Source organism: Oncorhynchus mykiss, chromosome 10 (assembly GCF_057628025.1).
Source record: "Oncorhynchus mykiss isolate SJ-2025 chromosome 10, ASM5762802v1, whole genome shotgun sequence".
Lineage (NCBI taxonomy): Eukaryota > Metazoa > Chordata > Actinopteri > Salmoniformes > Salmonidae > Oncorhynchus > Oncorhynchus mykiss.
This window is the reverse complement of record NC_143031.1, coordinates 36,823,842-36,851,199: the sequence shown is the minus strand read 5'-3', so window position 1 is coordinate 36,851,199 and position 27,358 is coordinate 36,823,842. Positions and strand designations below refer to the sequence as shown.

Here is a 27,358-nt window from a genome sequence, read left to right as displayed (position 1 = left end):
ATCTCTGAACCCCACACGTACAATTATCTGTGTGACTACCTCATCTCTGAACCCCACACATACAATTATCTGTGTGACTACCTCATCTCTGAACCCCACACATACAATTATCTGTGTGACTACCTCATCTCTGAACCCCACACATACAATTATCTGTGTGACTACCTCATCTCTGAACCCCACACATACAATTATCTGTGTGGTTGATGCCATTCCATCTGCACCATTCCAGCCATTATTATGAGCCATCCTCCCCTCAGCAGCCTCCACTGGAGGAGAGAGGGAGAGCTCCCAAAGTGACATTCACATTAAAGGTAAACACACCCTCATTTATTCAGGTACAGACCAGATATAACAGGAGTAAAATATGTTCACATGTTACAGTGTAACTCAAGGGAGTGATTGATGAATTAATAATTTTTATAATTTTTATGATTGGGACTTTGTCAAACAGGTAACTGCCAAAATAAAGGAAACACCAGCATACACTGTAAAGTGTCTTAATAGGGCGTTGGGCCACCACGAGCCACGAGAACAGCTTCAATGTGCCTTGGCATAGATTCTACAAGTCTCTGGAACTCTATAGGAGGGATCAGACACCATTCTTCCATGAGAAATTCCATCATTTGGTGTTTTGTTAATGGTGGTGGAAAACGCAGCTCCAGACTCTCCCATAAGTGTTGAACTGGGTTGAAATCTGGTGACTGACACACACATACACACATCATGTAAACCCCCTATGCTCCTTTGAGACCCTATAAACCCCCTATGCTCATTTGAGACCCCTCTTTCAAAGTCACTGAGATCTCTTCTAACCATGGTAGCCAAAATAATCACTGCTCACACTAAGCATGATGGGATGTTAATTGCTTCATTAACTCAGAAACCACACCTGTTTGGAAGCACCTGCTTTCAATATACTTTGTAGCCCTCATTTACTCAAGTGTTTCCTTTATTTTGGCAGTTACCCAGATATCAATGTTGGATCCTGTTATGTCTATTTCTACATCCAGGGTGTTTCTAAATACAAGGTAGTGCGTCCCTGGTCTGTATCACAGCACCCCCTCCAACCTGCAGAACTCTCTGATCTCCATAAGCACTCTGACAAAATTGCCTGCGTCTGCATTCACACCCTGAGTCAAGAGAGGGGAGGGGGAGACAGGGGGAGACAGAGGGAGACAGGGAAGGAGGGAGGGGGGTTAAGAGGAGGAGAAGGAAGGGGGGGAGAGAAGGGCAGGAAGGCACTGAGCCAAGAGAGAGAGAGCAGGGACAAGTTGAGAGAAAGCCAGAGGGGTAGGCTAGCAGGCAAAGGGAAAAAGAAACTGGGGCTCTGCTATCCAGGAAGAAGAGACAGGACCGTCCGATCCAGCAGCCATAAGTCCCGGGGCTACTGCATCAGCACTCCTCCTGTCCATCCTCTCTCTCTCTCTCTCTCTCTCTCTCTCTCTCTCTCTCTTTCTCTCTCTCTCTCTCTCTTTCTCTCTCTCTCTAACTGGGGCTGCAGCCTGCCTTTCTCTGCAGAGGAAGCGCTGGCTGGTGGAATCTACTTGAATGCACCCTGACTGACTGGTTGTGCGCAGTGATTCTCCCCTGCTCTGCCGTGCGTTTGTCCTCACTGACTCAGCTGTGCTCTGTAGTCAGCCTGCTGGTCCAGCCTCTCGGGAACACAGCCACAGGAAGAGGTATGGTGCAGTACTGTCTCACACTGCGCACACACTGTTTAACATCCACTTTACTCTCTCTCCCCCCTCTCTCTCTTCCTTCTCTCTCTCTCTCTCTCTCTCTCTCTCTCTCTTCCTTCTCTCTCTCTCTTTTCTCTCGTCTCTTTCTCTCTCTCTCTCTCTCTTCCTTCTCTCTCTCTCTTTTCTCTCGTCTCTTTCTCTCTCTCTCTCTCTCTTCCTTCTCTCTCCCTTTTCTCTTGTCTCTCCCTCTTCCTTCTCTCTCTCTCTCTTTTCTCTCATCTCTCTCTCTCTCTCCTTTCTCTCATCTCTCTCGTCTCTCTCTCTCTCTCTCTTAAATTCTCACTATTTCTGCTCCTCTCTCTCTCTCTGTATCTCTCTCAGTTTAGGAGTGCTCTCTGAAGGATCATAGCTGATTGACTTAGTTTGTCTTGAGTTTGTTTTTAAGTCTGCATCCCGTTCCCTGACACCCCACCCTCCCCCTCCCTCCCCATTCTCACTCTTCCTCTCTTTCTGCATGCCCTCTGTCTAACAGACAGTCCTTCTGACAGGAGTGTTGTGGGGCTGGCAGGCAGACGCACCACAACCAGGACTGGCTAACAACACAGTGGGACGTGGTACCTCGGTTGGGATCAGATCAGACACCCAGGCACAACACACAACCAGACCAGTGGGACTCTGGGTTACATCCACCTGACCACCAGAGGAGTTTTTGACGGGATAACTCCAGCCCAACAGACCCCGGGCTGGATCCCACAACAGGGGGTGTTTTGGACGGGTTCAGACTGCCATGGAAGTCCAGGGGAGTGGGGCTGAGCAGCCCAGGTCCAGGTGTCTGTTCTCCAGCCTGATCATCACTCTGCTGCTCAGTAAGACCTCTCTGTCTCAGTCATATATCTTCCTAGTGCTTATTTTTCATCCATTCCCTCTCTCTCTCTTAAGTAAAGTATGGAGCAATTTTCCCAATTCTGCAAGCACAACTGCCCTATTGTGTACTATGAAACATGTACTGTCTTTGCTGTGTGATGTCATTTTGTTGTTCCATAGAGTGAACTCAACCTTGCTCTCAGTGCAGAGTGATTTGCAGTACTGGCAGCTGGCTTTTCACTGTGTGGATTGATTGGTGAACCTTGGTATCAGATTTGTATTTGTGTGGTGTCCTCGAAAACGCTGTCAGTTTGCTTGCTGAAGTATGTTTGATGGATAACTGGGCATACGTAACCACAGATTAACATATTGAATAGTGATTTTACAATCTCATTGTACATAACAACATGAAAGCTGCAGCAGTGGCCTAGTGTCTCTTCAGAGGTATGTCACTAGATATGTCATCCACAGTATTATGATGTAGGGCCACAAGCAGTCTATCATAGCAGTGGTATTCATAGCAGTCTATCATAGCAGTGGTATTCATAGCAGTCTATCATAGCAGTGGTATTCATAGCAGTCTATCATAACAGTGGTATTCATAGCAGTCTATCATAGCAGTGGTATTCATAAGAATTAAACGGGCTAAAATGAATACAGGACTTTATTGATGTGAGACATTTAACACATCATTTGACTTTGCCTTTACTGTAAACACAAAACTAAGAGCTTTGTACAACATGGAGTTACTGCATAGATTTTTCTTTAGCTTTTACCTCGGAGTCAAGTTGTTTCCAGGTAGCAATATCAGTGTGATGAAAGGAGTCAAGTCATTTTTTATTGTTTTTATTTTTATTTAACCTTTATTTAACTAGGCAAGTCAGTTAAGTACAAATTCTTATTTACAATGACAGCCTACCAAAAGGCAAAAGGCCTCCTGCAGGGACGGGGGATTACAAATAAATTAAATAAAAATATATAAAACAAGAAAATAAAAACAACACTACATAAAGAGAGACCTAACAGCATGACAACACAACATGGTAGCAACACCACATGACAACAACATGGTAGTAACACAACATGGCAGCAGCACAACATGGTAGCAGCACAAAACATGGTACAAACATTATTGGGCACAGACAAAAGCACAAAGGGCAAGAAGGTAGAGACAACAATACATCACGCAAAGCAGCCACAACTGTCAGTAAGAGTGTCCATGATTGAGTCTTTGAATGAAGAGATGGAGATAAAACTGTCCAGTTTGAGTGTTTGTTGCAGCTCGTTCCAGTCGCTAGCTGCAGCGAACTGAAAAGAGGAGCGACCCAGGGATGTTTGTGCTTTGGGGACCTTTAACAGAATGTGACTGGCAGAACGGGTGTTGTATGTGGAGGATGAGGGCTGCAGTAGATATCTCAGATAGGGGGGAGTGAGGCCTAAGAGGGTTTTATAAATAAGCATCAACCAGTGGGTCTTGCGACGGGTATACGAAGTACAGTGATGTGTCCTATGAGGAGCATTGGTCTGATCTGATGGCCGAATGGTAAAGAACATCGAATGAAAGGAGTCAGGTTGTTTCCGGGTAACAACGTCAGTGTGATGAGAGGAGTCAGGTTGTTTCCGGGTAACAACGTCAGTGTGATGAGAGGAGTCAGGTTGTTTCCGGGTAACAACGTCAGTGTGATGAGAGGAGTCAGGTTGTTTCCGGGTAACAACGTCAGTGTGATGAGAGGAGTCAGGTTGTTTCCGGGTAACAACGTCAGTGTGATGAGAGGAGTCAGGTTGTTTCCGGGTAACAACGTCAGTGTGATGAGAGGAGTCAGGTTGTTTCCGGGTAACAACGTCGTCAGTATGATGAGAGGAGTCAGGTTGTTTCCGGGTAACAACGTCAGTGTGATGAGAGGAGTCAGGTTGTTTCCGGGTAACAACGTCAGTGTGATGAGAGGAGTCAGGTTGTTTCCGGGTAACAACGTCAGTGTGATGAGAGGAGTCAGGTTGTTTCCGGGTAACAACGTCAGTGTGATGAGAGGAGTCAGGTTGTTTCCGGGTAACAACGTCAGTGTGATGAGAGGAGTCAGGTTGTTTCCGGGTAACAACGTCAGTGTGATGAGAGGAGTCAGGTTGTTTCCGGGTAACAACGTCAGTGTTACCCAGACCCAGGTGAATAGAGTAATAATGCAGTGGGGAAATGGGAACTGCTCTGAGATGAAGGGAGGGCGTCATGGTAGCAGCATCTGTTATGTGAATTATCAGGGTAATAATATCAGGGTGATATTACCCTGTTCCTAACAGACAGCTGAACAGATCAGGAGCTGTCTGCCAGGCTCAGCTCTGATGTTCTCACGCTCTGAGCCAACAGGACCGCAGGATCAGTCCAGCATTACACCCCGCTCCTCCCTCCGCCCCCCTGAAGCCCAATTCACTATCTTAGCCAAATTGGCTGCAAATCAACTATTTCATATGCACACGATTGCTGGATCATGTAGGACATGAAGGCTGATAGTTTTGAGGATTTGCTGAATAAGTAAAAGGTTGGTCTAAAATGTTATGGTTCTATGGATTGTATAGACCTGTATGAAGTGTCATGCTTGATGTGTTCTTGAAAGAGACACATGTAGGTTAGGAAGTAGAGGGTATGAGAGAACCTCACAAATGACTGTTTGGAAACAAAGCCATTAGATCAGAAACTCAATGGAGACTGCTGCTGACACAATCCATAGGGGAGTCTAGGAGGGTCTTTTTCTGGGACTCACCATGTAAGATGTCCAGCTTTAGCTCTGAATGGAGAATGGCATGGGGTTGAGTCCTCCTTCCTGCATCTGTGTCTTACTTTCTTTTTCCTCTCTCAATGTTAACTTGCCCCTTTGAGCCATATTCTGTGGAACTTCAGTTACCACTATACAGTATGTTAATGGTCACCAAACAGCAGATAAATATATACAGACAGAGAGATGCAGAATCGCAATGCAGAGTATCAGAGAAAGAATATGAAAAAGGAGAGAGAACCAAAATGACAGTGAAAGAAATGGAGAGTGATGGACAAAAGAGAGAGTGAGAAAGAGAGGTGCATCTGCCCTGAGTGAGTTTCTGCAGAATCACTGTGCTGCATTGGGGCAGAGAGAGAGAGAGAGTATGTGTGAGTCATTTCGAAGGAATTATGCATTCATACACATGTTCTCCCTCACTGTGCAGCCCACACTACATCCTTATATTGTCCCAAACTGCAGGGGGAGGGGCTTGTCCTAACCTGACCTTGAGTCGGTTATTGATGATGTCACACAGCTGAGGGGTGATGTAAAAACAGAGGGAGGAGGAATTTTGAGGAATGGGGGCTGCAGAGGGACAAATAGAGCAAGAGAAAATGTGACAGAAGGGACAGGACAGGTAATACTATTGTTCAGGGAATTGTAGGAGAGGACAGACTGGGCAGAGGGAGAAAGTGTGGGAGCAGCATTACTGTAGAGTCCCAGAGAGTGTATGTAACCAGACTAACCATCCATCATCTTTAGGTCCACTTGAGAAGTGTTGGTGTCGGCATTATCTGGATTGTGTTAAAGAGGTGGTGGGACCTGCGTTATTTTGATTCCTTTAAAGAGGGAGATGAGCCTGAACTCATTTGATAATTACTGAGTTTAATGAGCCTGCATTAAGTTAAATGGCCTCACAACATCCCAAACACTGTAATAAAATACCACACACACACACGCTTGTAACTGTACATAACATGCCTGATATAAATATAAACTCCTACATAATTGTACAATCAATCACAAACAGTGTGAGCATGCACATACAAACAGTAATGGAAACTTTATTTTATACTTTTTACCAACTTAGACAGACAGACAGACAGACAGACAGACAGACAGTCTATCTATCTCACGCTTCCTATTTTATTCCCCCTCTTTCCCTTGTTCTCCTTCACCCTATATCTTACTGTGTCAGGTCTGTGGGTTTGTGCCATAACATTACTGCAGAGTGTGTGTGTCCTGTGAATTGGGTAGACAGTGTTTGTACGTGTGTGTGTGCGTGCGTGCGTGTGTGTTTGTGGCGGGGGTGTATGCAAATGCATGTATGGAAGTGTATATATTTGTCATATCTTACTGCAATATGCACAATATGCACTGTACAATAGTTCAACTTAAGTGTATGTTTCAGTGGTAAAATGGGTTTTGCTGTTCCTATCTTTCTGTTAGTAACGATCTGGGGTTAGGTTAAAGGGAAACGTCAGAAGCAGAAATTATATTGACCCTCTGTTCAGTTCAGACATAATCTTCCAGCGCCTGATAGTTTGCAGGGTCAGTTAAGGAGGGACAGGTTAGAGGGGTAGGGGATTATCACTCAATTGTTTTTGACAAGCTCTATGTCAATGGATGAGCTATAGTAACCTGGGAATGGACCAGGGATACATCTCTCTCTCTCCTCCCTCCCCTCTTTCACAGAGTGCAGCAACATTTTACATGATTGTAAAATAGAGGAGCTGGCTTGTTGTTCACTTGTTAAGTAAAAGGGACAGTATTTTGGGAACAATTTAATTCTGGAAACAGTATCCATTAAAATGTGGAAACCATATGAGTAGACAGTGTACTTTCCTTTCTAACTCAGGTGTGTGTTGTATTTTCCCTCTCTGGATTTCTGAAGGAGTATTGTGTACTACCTTATTGATTCTGCCTCCCTCCCTCCCTCCCCCCCCTCCCTCCCTCCCTCCCAGGTGTGTGGTCTGCTCAGGGCCTGGAGATGTCCACAGGGAAGGTCCCATTCATGGAGGCGCTGAACGGCAGTACTGTGCTGCTACCCTGCACCTACGCCAGCTGTATCGGCATCAAAAACCTTTACTTCAACTGGCAGTACAATGACAACGGCACTATGCAGAAGGTGGGTCAAAACTGGCCTGGCCCATTAAAACACAGCAGCCACACAATTGCATTCATGTCAGCTCAGATGTCACACAGATAGGGCCAGGGCTGTGGGGACGGTCAACTGTGGGGGCGGGAGGAAGAGGAGAGGAGGAGTTATATGAGCACACCTATAAAACCAGAGATAGTCATCATCACCTTCCCTCCCCCTTTCTCCCTTGTTTCATCCCTAAGGGGATGTTTTATTCCCCTCTCCCGTCTCTCTTTCACTGGATCCCTCTTTCATTCATGACATATTTTGCATTCCCTCTGTGTGTCTGGGAGCATAAACATCACTGATAATCTGCATCTTGCTGGTATTGCTGGGGTGAATGACTCCATGCTGTCAGGCTAAACATATTGCTAAACAGCGCTGGTTTTGACTGTACCTTTGTCTGACAATTGTACAGGGGTTTTCAATCCCACATGCTGTGACAATTATACCTTTATCAACTCCGAAAGGTTTGGACAGAGAGACACACAGCAGGTCTACAATGAATCCACCCTTATCAGCATCCAGGCCTCTTGGCCTGTGGAATGGCCTCTTGATTGTGAGAATGTGTAAGGAACAAAGAGCATCCATTATACATCAGTGCTATCCCTTATTCATCCTGCTCCCCTGTCTGTCTGTAAACATACAGCCACTCTGTGTGTGTGTGTGTGTGTGTGTGTGTGTGTGTGTGTGTGCGCGTGTGCGTGCGCGTGTGCGCGTGTGTGTGTGCGTGTCAGTTTAAAATATTTATCAAATAACATTGTTAACCTGCACTGTGAGTATAATAACACTTTCAACACTTTTTTGTTTCAAAAGATTTGCTCTTGTGAAATCATATCACAATAATCTGAGTTTTACCGCTATTCGAATAACTCATTTCATTGTTAGGATTTGTTGAATCAATAAATATGTATGATCTTAATTTGATTTGCCCCAACAAAGAGTGTATCAACCCATACAAAAAAATGTATATGAATTATAATACACATAATAATTCACATTTCCAGTTGCTGCAGGATTATGTTCCTGTTGTAGCAAACTGTCTTAAATTACATCTGTACGTTATTGGATGTTTTGTAGTTCTGTAGAGACTTCTGCTATAGGAGCAGCTTGTCATCAGTTACTGTCTGATCCAACAGGCTTCACAGTTCTATCAATGCTCTTCTCTCTTCTTAATGGTCTCTGAACTGCTGATATGAACAAAAGGCATTAATGCACCTGGCTGTGAGATGGTCTGCTGATGTATGGATCATATAGAGTCTGCAAAAGGGAGAATACACAGGAGAATAGGGTAAAGGAGCATTCTTAGAGAGCACTAGATTACTAACCCTGTGTTATGGATTCAAAGATTTTACAGACATCACACTTCCTACCTACCTCAGACAACATTGACCTCAAATACCAAATTCATCCAAGGTGCTACACTAAGGTCATTGCTTCTTGCTGTGTATGGACAACCAAGCATAACAACTGCCCCAAAACAATCTGCTACACAGTGACACTCATGAGTTAACCCCTGCAAAGCCCTTCCCTGACTAGTCCAGACCAGCAGGAGAAGATTATGGGCTGAACACTAAAGCTGTCAGACAGCCAATCAATATCCTCCTCCATAGTATGACTAACGCTCCCATTATTGCCATGACAACATATAAGTGTTGGGTGTCCCCAATCAATGCCATTACACTACATAACTTTTTTGGGTTATCTACATACAGTATCCTTAATTATTTGATTAATAATTCAACCATTTGATTGGCTGGTAACGATCAATAAATCAATTAACGAGTTGTGTTTGTTTTTCTCCTCTCTGGGGTCTGGGAGGACAGCTTGACTGACAGATAGAAGCTAGTAAGTGTAGTGTATTGTATTATAGTCAGTCAGCTCAGGCCACAGGCTATACTGAGCCTCTACTGACCAACAGCACCTGTCAATCAACAAGCACTGTATAGTCTATCTATTATATATCTATTATATTATCTCTCTGTGTGAGCTCTGAGTGAGTCTCAGTGGGTGAGGGATGTAAGGTTAACACACAACGTATGTGCATAGCACACACAAGTACGTAGACACCACAAAGGCACAAGGGTGTAGAGTACATACACACATATGGCAGCAGGTAGCCATGCGGTTATAGTGTTGGACTAGTAACCGAAAGTTTGCAAGATTGAATCCCTGAGCTGACAAGGTAAAAACCTGTCGTTCTGCCCCTGAACAGGCAGTTAACCCACTGTTCCTAGGCCATTACTGAAAATAAGAATTTGTTCTTAACTGACTTGCCTAGTTAAATAAAGGTAAAAGTAAATAAAAAAATATGCAGTACATTGCTTGTTCTGAACGACAGAGGGAAGGGGCAGGTTTGGTAAGGGACTATAGAAAGGCAGAGAGAGCTGTGGAGAGAGTGAGTGAGGCAGGGGAAGACAGCAGCGTGGGTGAGGTTGGTTCCTCATTGCGCTCTGCTAAGTGGAATAAGCTTTTTTTTCTTTCATCCTCTGTTTTCTTTTTCTACCTTGCTCTTCATGAAATATTCACCACTCCATTCCCCGCTAATTGTTCCCAACAAGACGGAGTGCCCTGCCTGCTGGAATTAAATTAACCCATTAGCGGCTGTCTCCGTCAGAGCAGCCAACCCAGGAAGTGTTTGTGTGTGTGTGCGCGCGTGCGTGTGTGTGTGTGAGTAAGTAGCTTTCTACCCCCTGAGTTACACACGCACACGCATGCACACGCAAACGCACACACTCTCTACCAACTGTCTCACATACCCAAGAGAGCCCAGGTACAGTCAATAAAAATGAGTGCTGCCAGGTGCTATACTGTAAAAAAAAATTAAAAACTATAAAGCATAAATACTGAACATTTACACAGGTACACACACCCACCCACAATAACAATCCTGACATACACCAACCAAAAACCCTGGACGAACGGAGATATCCGTACCATGCTGAGAGCCTGTAATGCAGCATTCAATGTCAGCAGAATGAACTCCGATGACTCGGTGGCGGGTGACACATACAAGGCAAGCAGGTACGAGCTCTGCAAATCTATTATGAAAGAAAAAAGACAATACAGGCTCCAACTTGAAATTATATTTCACAACTCAGACTCATGACGCATGTGGCAAGGACAACAAACCATCAAGACTACAAAGGCAAATCCGTCTCTGTGGTGACCACCAAAGCCTCCCTCCTAACAGAACTTAACACATTCTATGTTCGCTTCGAGGCAGACAATACAGAGTCATCCAGGGAGACTCATGCTACTCTGGACGACAAGGTGCTTTCGCTCTCCCAGGCCATTGTCCCCACCTGCTTCAAGGAGACCACCATCGTCCCAGAGCCCAAGAAAAACAAGGTGACATGCCTCGTCGCACTCACCTCGGTCATCATGAAATGCTTCCAGAGGCAGGTCATGGCCCACATCAAGGCCAGCATACCAGGCACACTGGACCCACTCCAATTTCCTTACCGCTCCAGTAGATACACGGAACACACCATTTCCATCGCTATTCACATGGCCGTAACACATCTGGAAAAGAGGAACACCTATGTGAGAATGCTGTGAAAATGCTGTTCATTGGCTAGAGTTTAGCATTCAACACTATTGTTCCATCCAAGCTCGACACCAAGCTCAGAGCCCTGGGTCTGGACACCACCCTCTGCAACTGGGTCCTGGACTTCCTGATGGGCAGACCACAGGCTGTGAGGACTGGAAACCACACCTCCTCCACACTGACTCTTAACACAGGGGCTTCCCAGGGGGTGTGTCCTCAGCCCTCTGCTGTACTTCCTCTTCACCCATGAACGTGTGGCTTTGCAACTCCATCATCAAGTTTGCTAACGACACCACGATTGGAGGCCTGATAAACAACGAGGAGTCAGTCTATAGAGGGGAAGTAAGTGAACTGGCATTGTGGTGACAGGACAAAAACCTCTCCCTCAACGTCAGCAAAACAAAGGAGTTGACTTCAGGAAGCAACCGCAAGGCCCTCCAGCGGGTGATGAAGACAGCCTGGAACTGTGCTCCCACCCATCCAGAACATCTACTTGAAACGGTGCCTGAGGAAGCCCTGCAGCATTAACAAGGACCCCACACACTCCAGCCATGAGCTGTTCACTCCCTTACTGTCGGGCCGCCGGTATCGGAGCATGAGGTCTGTTACCAGCAGGCTCAGAGACAGTTTCTATCTACAAGAAAATCAGTCTGCTGAACACTTGAACTGGACTCGCCGCACCTTAGCACACATACCCTCACTCACTTTCTCACTCACTTTCACACACACACACGCACACACATACCCTCACTCACTTTCTCACTCACTTTCACACACACACACATACCCTCACTCACTTTCTCACTCACTTTCACACACACACACACACACACACACACACATACCCTCACTCACTTTCTCACTCACTTTCACACACACACACACACACACACACACACACATACCCTCACTCACTTTCTCACTCACTTTCACACACACACATGCACACACACACACACACACACACACACACACACACACACACACACACACACGTGTGATTGATGGCTGCCTGGTCCTCTCAGGTTTGTGAGTCAGTGATTCCGTCAGACGGGATGGATCCTCATCCAGTGAGTATCTACCGGGAGCGGGTGGAGTTTATCGGCACCAGTGATCACAACAACATCTCCATCCTGCTTTGGAACATCACCTTTGAGGACGAGGGCCAGTACACCTGCTTCGGACGCAACCCCAAAGAGAAGGGCAAGAACCACAGCGCTATCTTTACCCTTGTCGTGGTGGACGAGTGTGAGTATTAACTAGTGTTCTCTTTGCTTTACTCCAGGCAGGCAGTACAGGTGTTCTGGTGCTAAACTTGGAAATGCTGGGCGGGTAGTCGGGTACCATAAGCAACAACGTCTAGATGTGTTGTGCTGTGTAGACGATGCACTGTAGTTGGCTAATGTCTGTCTGATCAGCGTCTACCTTCTCCCCTCCCTGGTTCCTTCTCTGCAGTACGAGTGGTGGACAACACTCTCACCATCATAATTGCTTCTGCAGTGGGCGGAGCCATCGCCCTGCTGATGACTTTCATGCTGGTGAAGAACTTCATCCTTTTCGTTCTCTTCAAAATCGAGGAGAGGAAGTGAGTAAGACAGATAGGGCCATGGAGACCAACGGGCCATCCACACAGAGAAACACCTTTAGCTCATCTCAGTGACCCCAAACTGTAGTAAAGCATCAATACAGGCGGGCTACAATGATAAAATTACGTGGGAAAAACAGGTGTCTCTTCTAACCCTCCTCTCTCCTCTGCTCCTCCCGTTCACAGAAAGATCGAGTGCCTTGTACAATCTTCCTCAGCTGATGAAACAAACAATGTCTCAGGATCCAAAACTTCAAAACCACTGACACCAAAGAAGAAATGAGAGTACTTGCATGTATGTACATCCATATATAAACATACAGTTATATCTATGCATATACTGTATTTTTATGCATAAACATGTGTATTGACATGTGACTCCATGGGCAGGCTTCTTGGGCAGGTTTTTTGGACTGAGAAGCACGTCTGATGGAGAGACTTCATTGAAAGTGTTTGTTAGTCCAATAAGCTTAGGCTGTGTCCAAGAAACCGCTCCCATACGTTCTAGTTGATATTTAATTTTTTTTAAAATTCAGACCTGAACCTAGGACTGTTTTTCATATTATATTACACATAAAATATATGCTTAAGACGGGGAATAATGCTATGTAATAATGCTGTTTAAACTGTGTTGGATCCTACTCCTCTCTCCACCAACCAACCCCACTGCCCTGGGTTCAACTGAAACTGTCTACAAAATCAAACTTCAAAATGAAGAAAATGTATGGGATATTATTCACAGTTTAATTCAATCTCCAGTGACATTATGCCACTTCAGATCCAGCTTTAGTCCTATTGCACAATACCACTGATTCGTATCAAGTTTAGTTTAGTGCTGTTTAGAATACAATATTAACTCTGCTATTCCAAAAGTAATTAATTAACCCTGTTGTATCATATTTAGAAACTAGGGTCTCTAAAGGGTTTTGCTGCGGTGAGGAGTGAGAAAGGATCCAGTTCAGAACATTATACATTTTCTTTGCTTGATATAAAACACTGGTGCCTGTTAGCGCTTCTATCTTCCTCTGCTGGTAGGAAGACTAAATACTGCAAAACCATTTACCAAACGCAGCAAAACGCAAAGGAATAATACTACAAGCTGATGAATGAAATGATAGACAATCCCTTAACCAACCCCCTAGAAAAAGGAATAATACTACAAGCTGATGAATGAAATGATAGACAATCCCTTAACCAACCCCCTAGAAAAAGGAATAATACTACAAGCTGATGAATGAAATGATAGACAATCCCTTAACCAACCCCCTGGAAAAAGGAATAAACCTCTAATAATGCTGCTTTTAAGACAAATAACCTTAATGCGTTTATAAGCATGTGAAACCCCAAGGCTGATGTAGAGGCACAATGCCTGACAATAGAAATGTACCCTCTCGTGTTCTTTCCTGGAATTTAACCACGTGTAATGTGTTTAGTTCTGCTTTGAAGCTGGTTCCAAATCTGCTCATATCATGCCGACCCTCACCACATCCTGTGGTTGGCAAGGCACTGGAAACTATTAGGTAGTGGGTTCACTGGCTTGAACATGAACTTGTATCAGACAGAAACACACCCCACAAATTCCTATTGTATGTCCACTTACAAATAGCTGTCTCTTTGTTGTTCTGAACACATTTACCCAGACCGATGTGTCGACACACTGCAATAAGTACTGACGTGCTGCAGCACAGCGGAGTTTATGATGGTTCATTCATGGCTCCTGATTCAACACAAATTCAGCATGTACGGAAAACCAGATGTCTCTCATCTATAGTCATTACGGACACCTCCACTAACCACACCATAAAGAGATGCACGGAGCAGCAGTTCGGTTGCAGGTAGAGCGATAGACGGGGACAGATCTTTACTGGACAGTGTAGAATAGACACACAACTAATATCCCATATTCAGCCCATTTATTGTGCCAAACTGGGATAACCCTGAGAAACCCACATCTGATCAGGAATGGACTCCTTTCACGGGTTTCCTAAGTTACTATTGAAATCAATCGCTATTGAACTGCTATGGCATATATCCAATGGTGGCACGTTTAAGATGCTGAATGTCTTGTTTTCAAAATACCTCCAGTGTGTGTGAAAACATGCGTGTTCAGGGGAGAACTTCATGTCTATGTCCATTGTCTAGGACCTTGCTGCATCTGTCATTGTATAAACATAACAAATATACCTCCCTCAATCACTGAAGCAGTTTCTGATATGGACAAGCCCCAGTATTGCTGTTCCCATAGCATAGCCCTTCAAATACATGCACTGGCTTGTTGCAATAGCAGGAAGGTCTTTTGGGAACTTTACCTTAAAGATGTGCTAGACATGTAAAGCACAGAGATGTCTTGTACCAGTGGAGCGGTGAGTGAATCAACCTAAATAGCTGTACATTTAACATGAGGGTAAAGTTGAATGACCTCAAGTGTCTTAGATGAGAACAGATAGATGGCACGGTTAGATCATAGATAGTACATTTACTACTATCTCTGGTAGGACACGGATTTGAGCTCCCTGACTGACTCGCACTCCTAAGAGAACAGTGATACTATGCAAACACCACTACTGAGCGGAAGACATGCATGTACTGTAGGACAGACTGCTCCAGTTCTCCCAATGGGATCTGCTTTCACAACACTGCCCAGGCATTACAGCAACATGACTATAGCTACTGCAGGATTCCAATACGCCATTGAGTTTTTACTGTGATGATAATGTGAGCAATAAAAATGACAGGAGCAACAGTAATCAAAGTAGGTTATGGGAAATGGAGTTCTGATGAGCTGATCTATGGAAGATGAGGAACGGGTTTATAGTGCATGGATTTCCATGGCTCATCTTCTATTCAGCAGAAGGGTCTGTGGGATGGACTGCAGTGTGAGAAATCCTTGAAAAGAAGAACCTGTGGAGATATGCAATATAGAGTATGTAATTTAAAGGAGCAACATGAGATTTTAGCCATAAATTACATTTCGTTGTGGTTTTATAAGGAGACTGCTTACAACCGCTTAAAAATGGCTTAGTACAGCTTATCACAAGCCGAAAAAGATTGTTGCAAGGACGTGAATGCGTTTTGTATTGCTAATGTTTTTGCTATTGTCAACCTCACAGACGAGAACCAATCGTGATACAGGAAGTTGTACAAAACTAATTTGCAGCTTCACGTAGAATTCTAATAAGTAGGTTTTATTGTGAATTTCTATTCCGTTGGTACTACTGGCATGTAATTCACATTGGGCACGAGTTGCAAGTGGGCATTTTACATGTATAACCTCTAACGTACTTAAAGCATAACTATGAGAGTGACTCGCATGTCCTTTTGAAATGCCCTTACACAGTACTGTAGCAGTACCCACCGTCTTCCCTGTACGCTGACAACTGTACTGAAAAGAACTGGATGGATGAAGCAATATGAATGTTCAATCTTTGTAGTTTGGAAATTGAGAACATTGTTGTACCACATTGTAGTAGCAGAGTTGCTGACAGTGACCTCTGTCATCCATTATTGCACTTTTGACAACAGAATGTTTGTGAATCTATAATGTCGCCAGACAGTACTGACACCTTGGTCCCACATTGCTATCCCAACTAACGCAAATGTACAGTCATTTCTCTTTACTCCCTCTCAAATGATTTCCCCCTCCCATGTAATCTCTCCACCATGCAGATCAGCTGTATTCTTTATTATAAAAGCCACCAGAATCCAATAAACGTTTAAATAAAACCATGTTGTCATTTCTTGGCTGTCAATTTTTTTTTGACAATATTATCAAATCACAACCCTTTAAAAAAATCTAATTTATTAAAACATACAAAAATCTCACACAGTACTTACATCTCTCAAAGGGAGTATAAAATAATAAAAACGTGAACAGGCACAGCTCAGTATTCAGTCACAGGTCAGTGGAATGTGTTTGTCCTTTGAGTGAATGTTTGCCAGACTCACTCAGCGCTCATTGAGAGAGAGAGAGAACGCCAGTCAGTTGAGTTCTCGGAGAGAAACTGGATTTTTAGGAGTACATCTGAAAAATAGGACAACCAAATCACATCAGGTAAGGAATTTTAAAGGCACCTAATAACAAGTAGGAATGCATCAAAATGAGGTATTAGTTTTCCATCACATTATCTGGCCCTGCCCTCCCCCTTTTGAGCCCTACAGAGGTCTGTGATAGTGGCCAGACTCCCACCTCCATGATGGAGTAGATCCAGTTGAGTTGCTGCTCTACGCTGCAGTAGACCCCAGGATTCCCTGGGCGGGCACAGCCCACCCCCCAGCTCACCACCCCCACCAGCTGCCAACACTTGGATAGGAACACCAGTGGACCCCCACTGTCACCCTGGGAGAGAAAGAGAGAGCAAAATAAATGACATTAGAAGACAAATGCAAAGTATGACTGCATTGGCAGTGTGATAGTCTAACAAACTAAAAGCAGCCATTTTGTAGGCGTGTGTGTTGGTGGAGGAGCTCTACCTGGCACGCATCCACTTTGCCCTCCATGTTCCCTGCACACAGCATTCGGGGAGTGAGTGAGGGGCCGTAGATGGAGGGGCGGGAGCACACCTTCCTGTCAATCAGAGACACAGTGGCACTCTGCAGAATTGAGGAGATTTTACCTGGGCAAGAGGAAAACCTAGTCAGTTGTACAACAATGCATTCAACCAAAATGTCTCTTCCACATTTAACCCAACCCCTCTGAATCAGAGGTCCGGGGACCAGTTAACTGCCTTGCCGGCTCAGGGATTCAAACAAGAAACCTTTCGGTTACTGTCCCAACCGCTAGGCTAACTGCCTCAGGAGATACAGGTAGCCTCTTACACTAAGAACACAAGAAAGCTGAACAGAGACAATGGCCGGACATGGAAGTGTGCACTTGTATACACTCTGCCATTGTCTTTGGTCTACAGTACGGTGGTAGGTAGCCTAGTGGTTAAGAGAGTTGGGCCAGTAATCGAAAGGTTGCTGGATAAAATCTCCAAGCTGTCGATGTGCCCTCGAGCAATACTAGTTCTTCCTGTAAGTCGCTCTGGATAAGAGTCTGTTAAATGACTAACATTTTAAAATATATATTGGCTTTACATAGATTGGATGCATGATTAAGCTTGGTTATAGACCTGCCTTCTGCTCTGTACAGATAGCCCTGTCCAGTCTCACCTTTCTCCTGCTGGTAGCCCCAGCCAGTCACCACCAAGGGGTCCCCTGCCTTCAGAGGCAGGCTGTGGGGAGGCAGGCACACTGGGCGGAGGGTGTCTGGAGAGTCAAGACATTTTTTTAATTATAAAACTAGGTGGTTTGAGCCCTGAATGCTGATTGTCTGAAAGCTGTGGTATATCACAAGTATGGCAAAACATTTGTCACCAATATATTCTATATTCTTCAATGACAGAAATACAGTCCTGGCAGTTCAACTTCATAACACTAGAGAACAGTATGGGAAGTTGACCCCCTGTGTGTGTACATGTTCCCATCCATCATGCTGAGCAATGAAGGTTATAGGCTACTGTAAAGGACTTTGGAACGGTTGAGTAACTGCTGGAGAGGTGTCCAGTACCTCCGGTAGTGACAGGCCTGGTGAGCTTCAGCATGGCAATGTCATAGTCGTGAGTGAAACCATTGTAATCTTTATTGATTATGATGGCTGCTACAGAAATCCCCCCAGTAGACGTCAGGTGGGTGCTACCCAGCACCACTTGCCAGAGGTTCAGATCCTTCCCATCACTGGGTGTGTGTGTGAAAGAAGAAAAAAAGTCAGCATTTGTTTTGCATATGCAAAATTAAACAAAATGTTACGACAGCAAAGAGTGTAATAAAGCAAAACACAACTGAGTGTGTGTGCTGACCGGCTGAAACAGTGTGCAGCGGTGATAAGCCAGGTGAGGGAGACCAGGGATCCTCCACAGACGTGCTGCTTGTCTTTCTGCAGGCTGGCCTGCCACGGCCACTCCTCTATGGTGGTGTCAGAACCTCCCACCACCCGGTCTTGACCCACCGCATCCCCACAGTCTGGAGAGACACACAATATGGTAAGCACTTCCAACTTACAAAAGTCCAAACATTTATTTCACAGGGCACCATGAAGTATATATAGGGTAGTGGCAAAAGTGTGTAGATGGGTGGTGATCATTTTAAATATTTACCTGAGCAGGATAGAGCTATCACAGAGCCTGAGTTGCAGGTTTGTCTAAGAAACAGAGAGGATTGTCAGTTCCTCACACCTAAACAGTCAGATGGCTGAACAGCATCCAGTAGAACATCTACCTGCTGATGAGTGCAGTGTGAAGGGGACCCTTAGTTCTTGCTCTTACTGCACTGAAGGACTCTCCCAGTGAGTGGTGTAGGCTGGTGATATCCAGTCTCTCGCTTTTAGGGTTCCTGGTGTAGATGGCAAACAGTAGCCAGATATATACAGGAGATGCATCAGACTGTATGTATGTAACTGAATAGAAGAGTGGAGCGGTCATCTTACAGTGTGTATCCCAGATGCTGACAGGCACTGCGGGTGTCGCTCAATCCCCAGTCGTCTGCACACACAGTGCTCCACCCAGCCTTCACCCTGAACACCTGTAGCACCATGCTCTCACCCACCAACCGCACTAGAGACAAGGATGGAGGAGTCAAATGGGCAAGCGGCAGTAAAAGAAAAGTGGTTTCCCCGCCCCTCTAGTGTTTTTGCAGACTTGTAGTATTTACAAGTTTACTGTTAATTTGTTTTACCACCTTTGACATATAAGTGAAGGCTTTCTCAATGAGGAAACCTATTGGAGAATACTATAAGAGCACATTTTCCATAACCTGTAGGTACTGTAGTTAGAACTAGGGACTGAATGGATAGTTCAGAGCTTCTGCTTTTTCCTATAATCTGTATGGAACACAATATGGTCTGTACTTAACGTGCAGGGTTCTCACTTATGGCACAAACTTGTGGCACAAACTGAGACATGGGAGAAGTATTTTTGCAGACATTACTGTAGTATTTACTACAGTGTTTGTGAATAATACTGTAGTATTTACTATAATATGCTACATAAAATGGCCCAACTTACCCCTCAACAGTTAAACTAAGCACGAGGCATTGATCATTTATATTCTTCAACAATCAACGGGTACAAATCATACATTTTTACATCCCAAAAAATGTATGTAGCAACTGCATATTTCCCCTTTAAGAGAAAGAATCAGAGAGTGGTATGGTGAGATGAGACGATGATGGTAGAGGGAAGGGAAAACAGATGGAGGGTGGTGCTGGTGGTCTTGCCTGGGAAAGTGGCGTTGGACGGCTTGCTGGACACACATGTGAGCTCGTCCTTTCCACCAGCACAGTCTGCTTTCCCATCACACACCATCGCCACAGGGATGAACTTCAATGACTGGGAGCAGAAGAAGTACTTGCTGTCGACAAGACACCAGACTGGGGAAGACGAGAGTGGAGGATATAGGATGGAGAGGGGTACAGAGGATGAAGGAGGAAAAGACAATCCGAAGGTTGACAGTGGTGCAACTCTATGATACAGGCTACATACATTACAACAGGAATATGATTTAGAGAAACTCCAGACTTTAAGTGGTAGTTGAAGTTGAGACATGAGATGGAGGGACATACTGAAGTAAGCACCCACTGCCAATATCCCAAGTGTGACCAGTACACAAGACACAGTGATCAGGGTCATCTTTTTCGTAGCCCCCTGGTCCCTCCGGGCCACCGTAACCTGCCTCTTCTGGCGTTGAGGCATGATCAGAGCTGTTGGTGTGAGAGGTGAGAACAGGTAAGGTAGGCAGATGTGAGTTGTGTTAAAAAACATGTTCCTCTCCCATTTTGGCAGTAATAATAAAGGCTACGTATGATGTGGTTCTCTAGGTGATATACAGAACTCCGTTTTAACTCACCTTGAGACAGGTCTAGATGTGTGGGCTTGTGCTTGGTGCTCCAAACAGCAGTGTGTGTGAATCTAAAGGGAGGAGGGATAGATATATATATATATATATATATATATATATATATTAATCAACTAAAGGAACAGCATCTGAACCTTAAACATTTGTGCAAATCAAAATGTATCATGATATACACTTGTAGAGCGAAAGGTATAGTTAGTTTGTCACTGTCTCATATCTTACCAGTGTGCCCACCAGGCTGTCCTGTCTATCAGCTGCTCTCCAGAAAAGTCAGGTAAGGCTTCTGCCAAGCTCTAGAAACAGCCATCAAACAGACAGATGCCACAATGCCAGAATTCTCACAAGCACTTCCTGTGCCATAATGACCAATCAGCAGGTGGGGCAGGATCTTTGCTAATTAAGCTAATTGGTTTGGTGTGAGGAGATGATGTGATTAGTGGAATCAGGCAGTTTTTGGCCCTGGCTGGGATAATACCAGAGACGGAAGAGGAAGCTAGAGATGTCTCACTCGCTCCTTTTTTCTGGTTCACATACAGTCAATGAACTACTAAGAAGACCAGACCCAGCTGCTAAATCATTGGTGCCTATGGGAGAGCCACCCCTTAATTAAGCAGACTGGAACTGTGACCGTTTTTGTCTATGGTCAACAGCCTTCATTTATGCTCAGTGCTTTCTGTGATCCTTGGGAAGTCCCTACTCTAAACTTAACCCCTGCTCTAACCTTAACCCTTACATGAACCATTTTCAATGTCAACTTGAATAGGGTGACATCAGAGGTGGGACATCCCAAGCATTAGACTTTTCCCTTGTCCACCATCTTTGATGATACTACAGGCCCAGCACTGTCTGTCTATCTATCACTTTTGACATCTATGGTTGTCAAAACACATTATTGATCTCTACTGTCATGATTCTAGATATCCCATATGAGTAAGCTACTGTACATTTTATTGACTGATCTATGTGAGTGCATCACCAGCTTGAAATTATCTGGATTCTGACAAACAGACAGTACAGTCGTGGCCAAAAGTTTTGAGAATGACACAAATATTAATTTCCAAAGTTTTCTGCTTCAGTATATAATTTTGTCAGATGTTACTATGGAATACTGAAGTATAATTACAAGCATTTCATAACTGTAAAAGTATTTTATTGACAATTACATGAAGTTGATGTGAAGAGTCAATATTTGCAGTGTTGACCCTTCTTTTTCAAGACCTCTGCAATCCGCCTTGGCATGCTGTCAATTAACTTCTGGGTCACATCCTGATCCTGATGGCAGCCCATTCTTGCATAATCAATGCTTGGAGTTTGTCAGAATTTGTGCGTTTTTGTTTGTCCACCTTCTCATGAGGATTGACCACAAGTTCTTAATGGGATTAAGGTCTGGGGAGTTTCCTGGCCATGGACCCAAAATATCAATGTTTTGTTCCCCGAGCCACTTAGTTATCACTTTTGCCTCATGGCAATGTGCTCCATCATGCTGGAAAAGGCATTGTTCATCACCAAGCTGTTCCTGGATGGTTGGGAGAAGTTCCTGGATGTGTTGGTACCATTCTTTATTCATGGCTGTGTTCTTAGGCAAAATTGTGAGTGAGCCCACTCCCTTGGCTGAGAAGCAAGACCACAGATGAATGGTCTCAGGATGCTTTACTGTTGGCATGACACAGGACTGATGGTAGCGCTCACCTTGTCTTCTCCGGGCAAGCTTTTTTCCGGATGCCCCAAACAATTAGAAAGGGGATTCATCAGAGAAAATGACTTTACCCCAGTCCTCAGCAGTTCAATCCCTGTACCTTTTGCATAATATTAGTCTGTCCCTGATGTTTTTCCTGGAGAGAAGTGGCTTCTATGCTGCCCTTCTTGACACCAGGCCATCCTCCAAAAGTCTTTGCCTCACTGTGGTTGCAGATGCACTCACACCTGCCTGCTGCCATTCCTGAGCAAGCTCTGTACTGGTGGTGCCCCGGTCCCGCAGCTGAATCAACTTTAGGAGACGGTCCTGGCGCTTGCTGGTCTTTCTTGGGCGCCCTGAAGCCTTCTTTACAACAATGTAACCACTCTCCTTGAAGTTCTTGATGATCCGATAAACGGTTGATTTAGGTGCAATCTTACTGGCAGCAATATCCTTGCCTGTGAAGCCCTTTTTGTGCAAAGCAATGATGACGGCACGTGTTTCCTTGCAGGTAACCATGGTTGACAGAGGAAGAACAATGATTCCAAGCACCACCCTCCTTTGTAGCTTCTAGTCTGTTATTCGAACTCAATCAGCATGACAGAGTGATCTCCAGCCTTGTCCTCGTCAACCCTCACACTTGTGTTAACGAGAGAATCACTGACATGATGTCAACTGGTCCTTTTGTGGCAGGGCTGAAATGCAGTGGAAACGTTTTTTTGGTGATTCAGTTCATTTACATGGCAAAGAGGGACTTTGCAATTCATCTGATCATAACATTCTGGAGTATATGCAAATTGCCATCATACAACCTGAGGCAGCAGACTTTGTGAAAATTAATATTTGTGTCATTCTCAAAACTTTTGGCCACGACTGTACATAATGAGGGGATGTGGTGGAACAGGGGTATGTCAGAGGAGGCTGGTGGGAGGAGCTATAGGAGGGCGGGCTCATTGTAATGGCGGGAATGGAACGGAGTCGAACATGTGGTCTCTATATGCAAAAGTCAGTCCACTACTGGCTCAAATAGCCGACCAATCAGCCTGTTACCAACCCTTAGTAAACTTTTGGAAAAAATTGTGTTTGATACAATGCTATTTTACAGTAAACAAACTGACCACAAACTTTCAGCATGCTTATAGGGAATGACATTGAACAAGCACAGCACTTACTGTACACATCAGCTACTACAGCGACTGAAATTACTGCGATACTTAACAAAGAGCTGCAGTTAGTTTCAGAGTGGGTGTCAAGGAATAAGTTAGTCCTAAATATTCCTGAAACTAAAAGCATTGTATTTGGGATAAATCATTCACTAAACCCTAAACCTTAACTAAATATTGTAATGAATAATGTGGACATTGAGCAAGTTGAGGTCATGGTCAAAACATATTAATACAACAGTAGGTGTAGAAGTCGGTCCATAATAAAGTGTTATTCTGCCTTCTTAACAACACTATCAACAAGACAGGTCCTACAGGCCCTAGTTTTGTCACACCTGGACTACCGTTCAGTCGTGTGGTCAAGTGCCACAAAGAGACTTAGGAAAATTGCAATTGGCTCCGAACAGGGCAGCACGACTGGCGCTTGGATGTACACAGAGAGCTAACATTAATAATGTCGGAGAGATTGACACATCAAAGTGGAGGAGAGATTGACTTCATCACCACTTGTATTTATGAGAGGTATTGACATGTTGGATGCACTGGCGCACAGCTCAGACACCCATGCATACCCCACAAGACATGCCACAAGAGGTCTCTTCACAGTCCCCAAGTCCAGAACAGACTATGGGAGGCACACATTACTATATAGAGCCATAACTACATGGAACTCTATTCCACATCAAGTAACTGATGCAAGCAGTAAAATTTGATTTAAAAAACAGATTAAAAAACACATTATGGAACAGAGGGGACTGTGAAGCAACACAAACATAGGCACAGACACATGCATACACACACACACGATAATATACGCACTATACACACACGTGGATTTTGTACTGTAGATATGTGGTGATGGTGGAGTAGGGGCCTGAGGGCACAACGTGTGTTGTGAAATCTCTAAATGTATTGTAATGTTTTTAAAATGATATAAACTACCTTCATTTTTCCATTGATTCCACTCCAGCCATTATAATGAGCCTATCCCCCTATAGCTCCTCCCACCAGCCTTCTCTGGTTCATGTGCTTACTGTAAATGTGTTTACTATATATTACTCAGTATATAACATCATTGTCTTAATTATTTGTTCATTTTAGAGTATTTCTCTTTATATTTACTTACTTGATTTATGCTCTGACAGGGTTGTCAAAAGGCTGTAATTCACCTGTCAACATAGATATATCAGACAGCAGCCCAATGACAAAAAAAGATAACCTTGTATGTGCTCATAAACGTACTGTACAATAGCTTACTCATCAACATCCTTCCTACGCTCCACTGTAGCCCCAACCCCTCTGAAGGCCTGTGTAGGTAGCAGCTCCTGTAGCACCCTTAGCGGTGTTGGCAAAAAGTGGATGTTTCTGGTTTTCAGGGTTGCAATATTTTCAACCTAACATCCGTTTACCCTGAAAACAGAAGTAGTGACTTCGCTCAAGCATCTTTCTACGCTATGTTACATAAATCCTGTAGAGACACAGGAGAACCTGTATCTGGTTCTGCTCCTTCTCCCCTCAAGGGTTGAATGAGAACTGTAGACCCACCTCTTGTATTTACAGTGACGGGAACGTATTCAGACACCTGGACTTTTTCCACATTTTGTTACATTACAGTCTCATTTCCCCCCCTCATCAATCTACACACAATACAGCACAATGACAACGCAAAAACTCAGTACTGTAACGGCTCTCATTGGTAGAAGGAGTGGACCAAAGTGCAGCGTGTTCATGATTTTTATTTTCAAAAAACACCGCAAAATAACCAAAGTGAAACTGAAAGCGCACAGTTCTGTCAAGTACTGACACTAAACAGAAAACAAGATCCCACAAAACCCAAAAGGAAAATGAGAACCTATATATCCCCAATCAGAGACAACGATAGACAGCTGCCTCTGATTGGGAACCACACTGCCAAAAACAAAGAAATAGAAAACGTAGACTTTCCCACCCGAGTCACACCCTGACCAAACCCAACATAGAGAATAATGAGTGTCTCTAAGGTCAGGGCGTGACAAGTACTTTGTTGAAGCACCTTTTTCAGTGATTACAGCCTTGAGTCTTCTTGGGTATGATCCTATAAGCGTGGCACACCTGTATTTGGGGAGTTTCTCCCATTCTTCTCTGCAGATCCTCTCAAGCACTGTCAGGTTGGATGGGGAGCGTTGCTGCACAGGTATTTTCAGGTCTCTCCAGAGATGTTCAATCGGGTTCAAGGAGACTTGTCCCGAAGCCACTCCTGCGTTGTCTTGGCTGTGTGCTTAGGGTCATTTTCCTGTTGGAAGGTGAACCTTCTGGAGCAGGTTTTCATCAAGTATCTCTCTGTACTTTGCTCCGTTCATCTTCACCTCGATCCTGACTAGTCTCCCATCAGCATATCGATTGCGCAACCAGGGCTGGTAAAACCTTGGATCATTGCTATTCTAACTTCCGTGATGCATATAAGGCCCTCCCCCGCCCTCCTTTCGGAAAAGCTGACCACGACTCCATTTTGTTGCTCCCTGCCTACAGACAGAAGCTAAAACAAGAAGCTCCCACGCTGAGGTCTGTTCAACGCTGGTCCGACCAATCTGATTCCATCACGTGGACTGGGATATGTTTCGTATTGCGTCAAACAACAACATTGACGAATACGCTGATTCGGTGAGCGAGTTCATTAGAACGTGCGTTGAAGATGTCGTTCCCATAGCAACAATTAAAACATTCCCAAATCAGAAACCGTGGATTGATGGCAGGATTCGCGTGAAACTGAAAGCACGAACTACAGCTTTTAATCATGGCAAGGTGACCGGAAACATGACCGAATACAAACAGTGTAGCTATTCCCTCCACAAGGCAATCAAACAAGCTAAGCGTCAGTATAGAGACAAAGTAGAATCGCAATTCAACGGCTCAGACACAAGAGGTATGTGGCAGGGTCTACAGTCAATCACGGACTACAAAAAGAAAATCAGCCCAGTCACGGACCAGGATGCCTTGCTCCCAGGCAGACTAAATAACTTTTTTGCCCGCTTTGAGGACAATACAGTGGCACTGACACGGCCTGCAACCAAAACATGCGGACTCTCCTTCACTGCAGCCGAGGTAAGTAAAACATTTAAATGTGTTAACCCTCGCAAGGCTGCCGGCCCAGACGGCATCCCCAGCCGCGCCCTCAGAGCATGCACAGACCAGCTGGCTGGTGTGTTACGGGCATATTCAATCAATCCCTATCCCAGTCTGCTGTTCCCACATGCTTCAAGAGGGCCACCATTGTTCCTGTTCCCAAGAAAGCTATGGTAACTGAGCTAAACAACTACCGCCCCGTAGCACTCACTTCCGTCATCATGAAGTGCTTTGAGAGACTAGTCAAGGACCATATCACCTCCACCCTACCTGACACCCTAGACCCACTCCAATTTGCTTACCGCCCAAATAGGTCCACAGACGATGCAATCTCAACCACACTGCACACGGCCCTAACCCACCTGGACAAGAGGAATACCTATGTGAGAATGCAGTTCATCGACTACAGCTCAGCAATTAACACCATAGTACCCTCCAAACTCGTCATCAAGCTCGAGACCCTGGGTCTCGACCCCGCCCTGTGCAACTGGGTACTGGACTTCCTGACGGGCCGCCCCCAGGTGGTGAGGGTAGGTAACAACATCTCCACCCCGCTGATCCTCAGCACTGGGGCCCCACAAGGGTGCGTTCTGAGCCCTCTCCTGTTCACCCACGACTACGCCTCCAACTCAATCATCAAGGTTGCGGACGACACAACAGTGGTAGGCTTGATTACCAACAACGACGAGACGGCCTACAGGGAGGAGGTGAGGGCCCTCGGAGTGTGGTGTCAGGAAAATAACCTACAAAACTAAGGAGATGATTGTGGACTTCAGGAAACAGCAGAGGGAACACCCCCCTATCCACATTGATGGAACAGTAGTGGAGAGGGTAGTAAGTTTTAAGTTCCTCGGCGTACACATCACAGACAAACTGAATTGGTCCACCCACACAGACAGCATCGTGAAGAAGGCGCAGCAGCGCCTCTTCAACCTCAGGAGGCTGAAGAAATTCGGCTTG

General features: G+C 44.8%; 2 protein-coding genes across 4 annotated transcripts; one reads left to right on the top strand and one right to left on the bottom strand.

The window, feature by feature from the left end:
- Positions 1–923: 923 nt before the first annotated feature.
- Positions 924–16,291, top strand: LOC118966764 (sodium channel regulatory subunit beta-4). 3 transcript variants are annotated; one of them, XM_036990188.2, is made up of 6 exons: positions 924–1,682; positions 2,231–2,548; positions 7,258–7,421; positions 12,009–12,231; positions 12,439–12,568; positions 12,755–16,291. In XM_036990188.2, exons 2-6 carry the CDS (start codon positions 2,470–2,472, stop codon positions 12,849–12,851), a joined length of 693 nt encoding a protein of 230 aa, XP_036846083.1. In that variant the 5' UTR covers positions 924–1,682; positions 2,231–2,469; the 3' UTR covers positions 12,852–16,291. The 3 variants fall into 3 exon arrangements, with proteins under 3 accessions (XP_036846083.1, XP_036846081.1, XP_036846082.1); XM_036990186.2 differs by having other exon boundaries at positions 1,160–1,682; positions 2,219–2,548; XM_036990187.2 differs by having other exon boundaries at positions 1,229–1,682; positions 2,215–2,548.
- A 59-nt stretch (positions 16,292–16,350) lies between these two features.
- tmprss4b (transmembrane serine protease 4b) lies at positions 16,351–20,779 on the bottom strand. The gene is made up of 13 exons (XM_021618291.3): positions 20,681–20,779; positions 20,450–20,511; positions 20,166–20,303; positions 19,821–19,973; positions 19,032–19,158; positions 18,824–18,937; positions 18,703–18,746; positions 18,406–18,568; positions 18,117–18,283; positions 17,720–17,815; positions 17,039–17,181; positions 16,755–16,904; positions 16,351–16,589 (listed from the first exon to the last, which is right to left on the bottom strand). Exons 3-13 carry the CDS (start codon positions 20,293–20,295, stop codon positions 16,578–16,580), a joined length of 1,299 nt encoding a protein of 432 aa, XP_021473966.2. The 5' UTR covers positions 20,296–20,303; positions 20,450–20,511; positions 20,681–20,779; the 3' UTR covers positions 16,351–16,577.
- Positions 20,780–27,358: the final 6,579 nt, after the last annotated feature.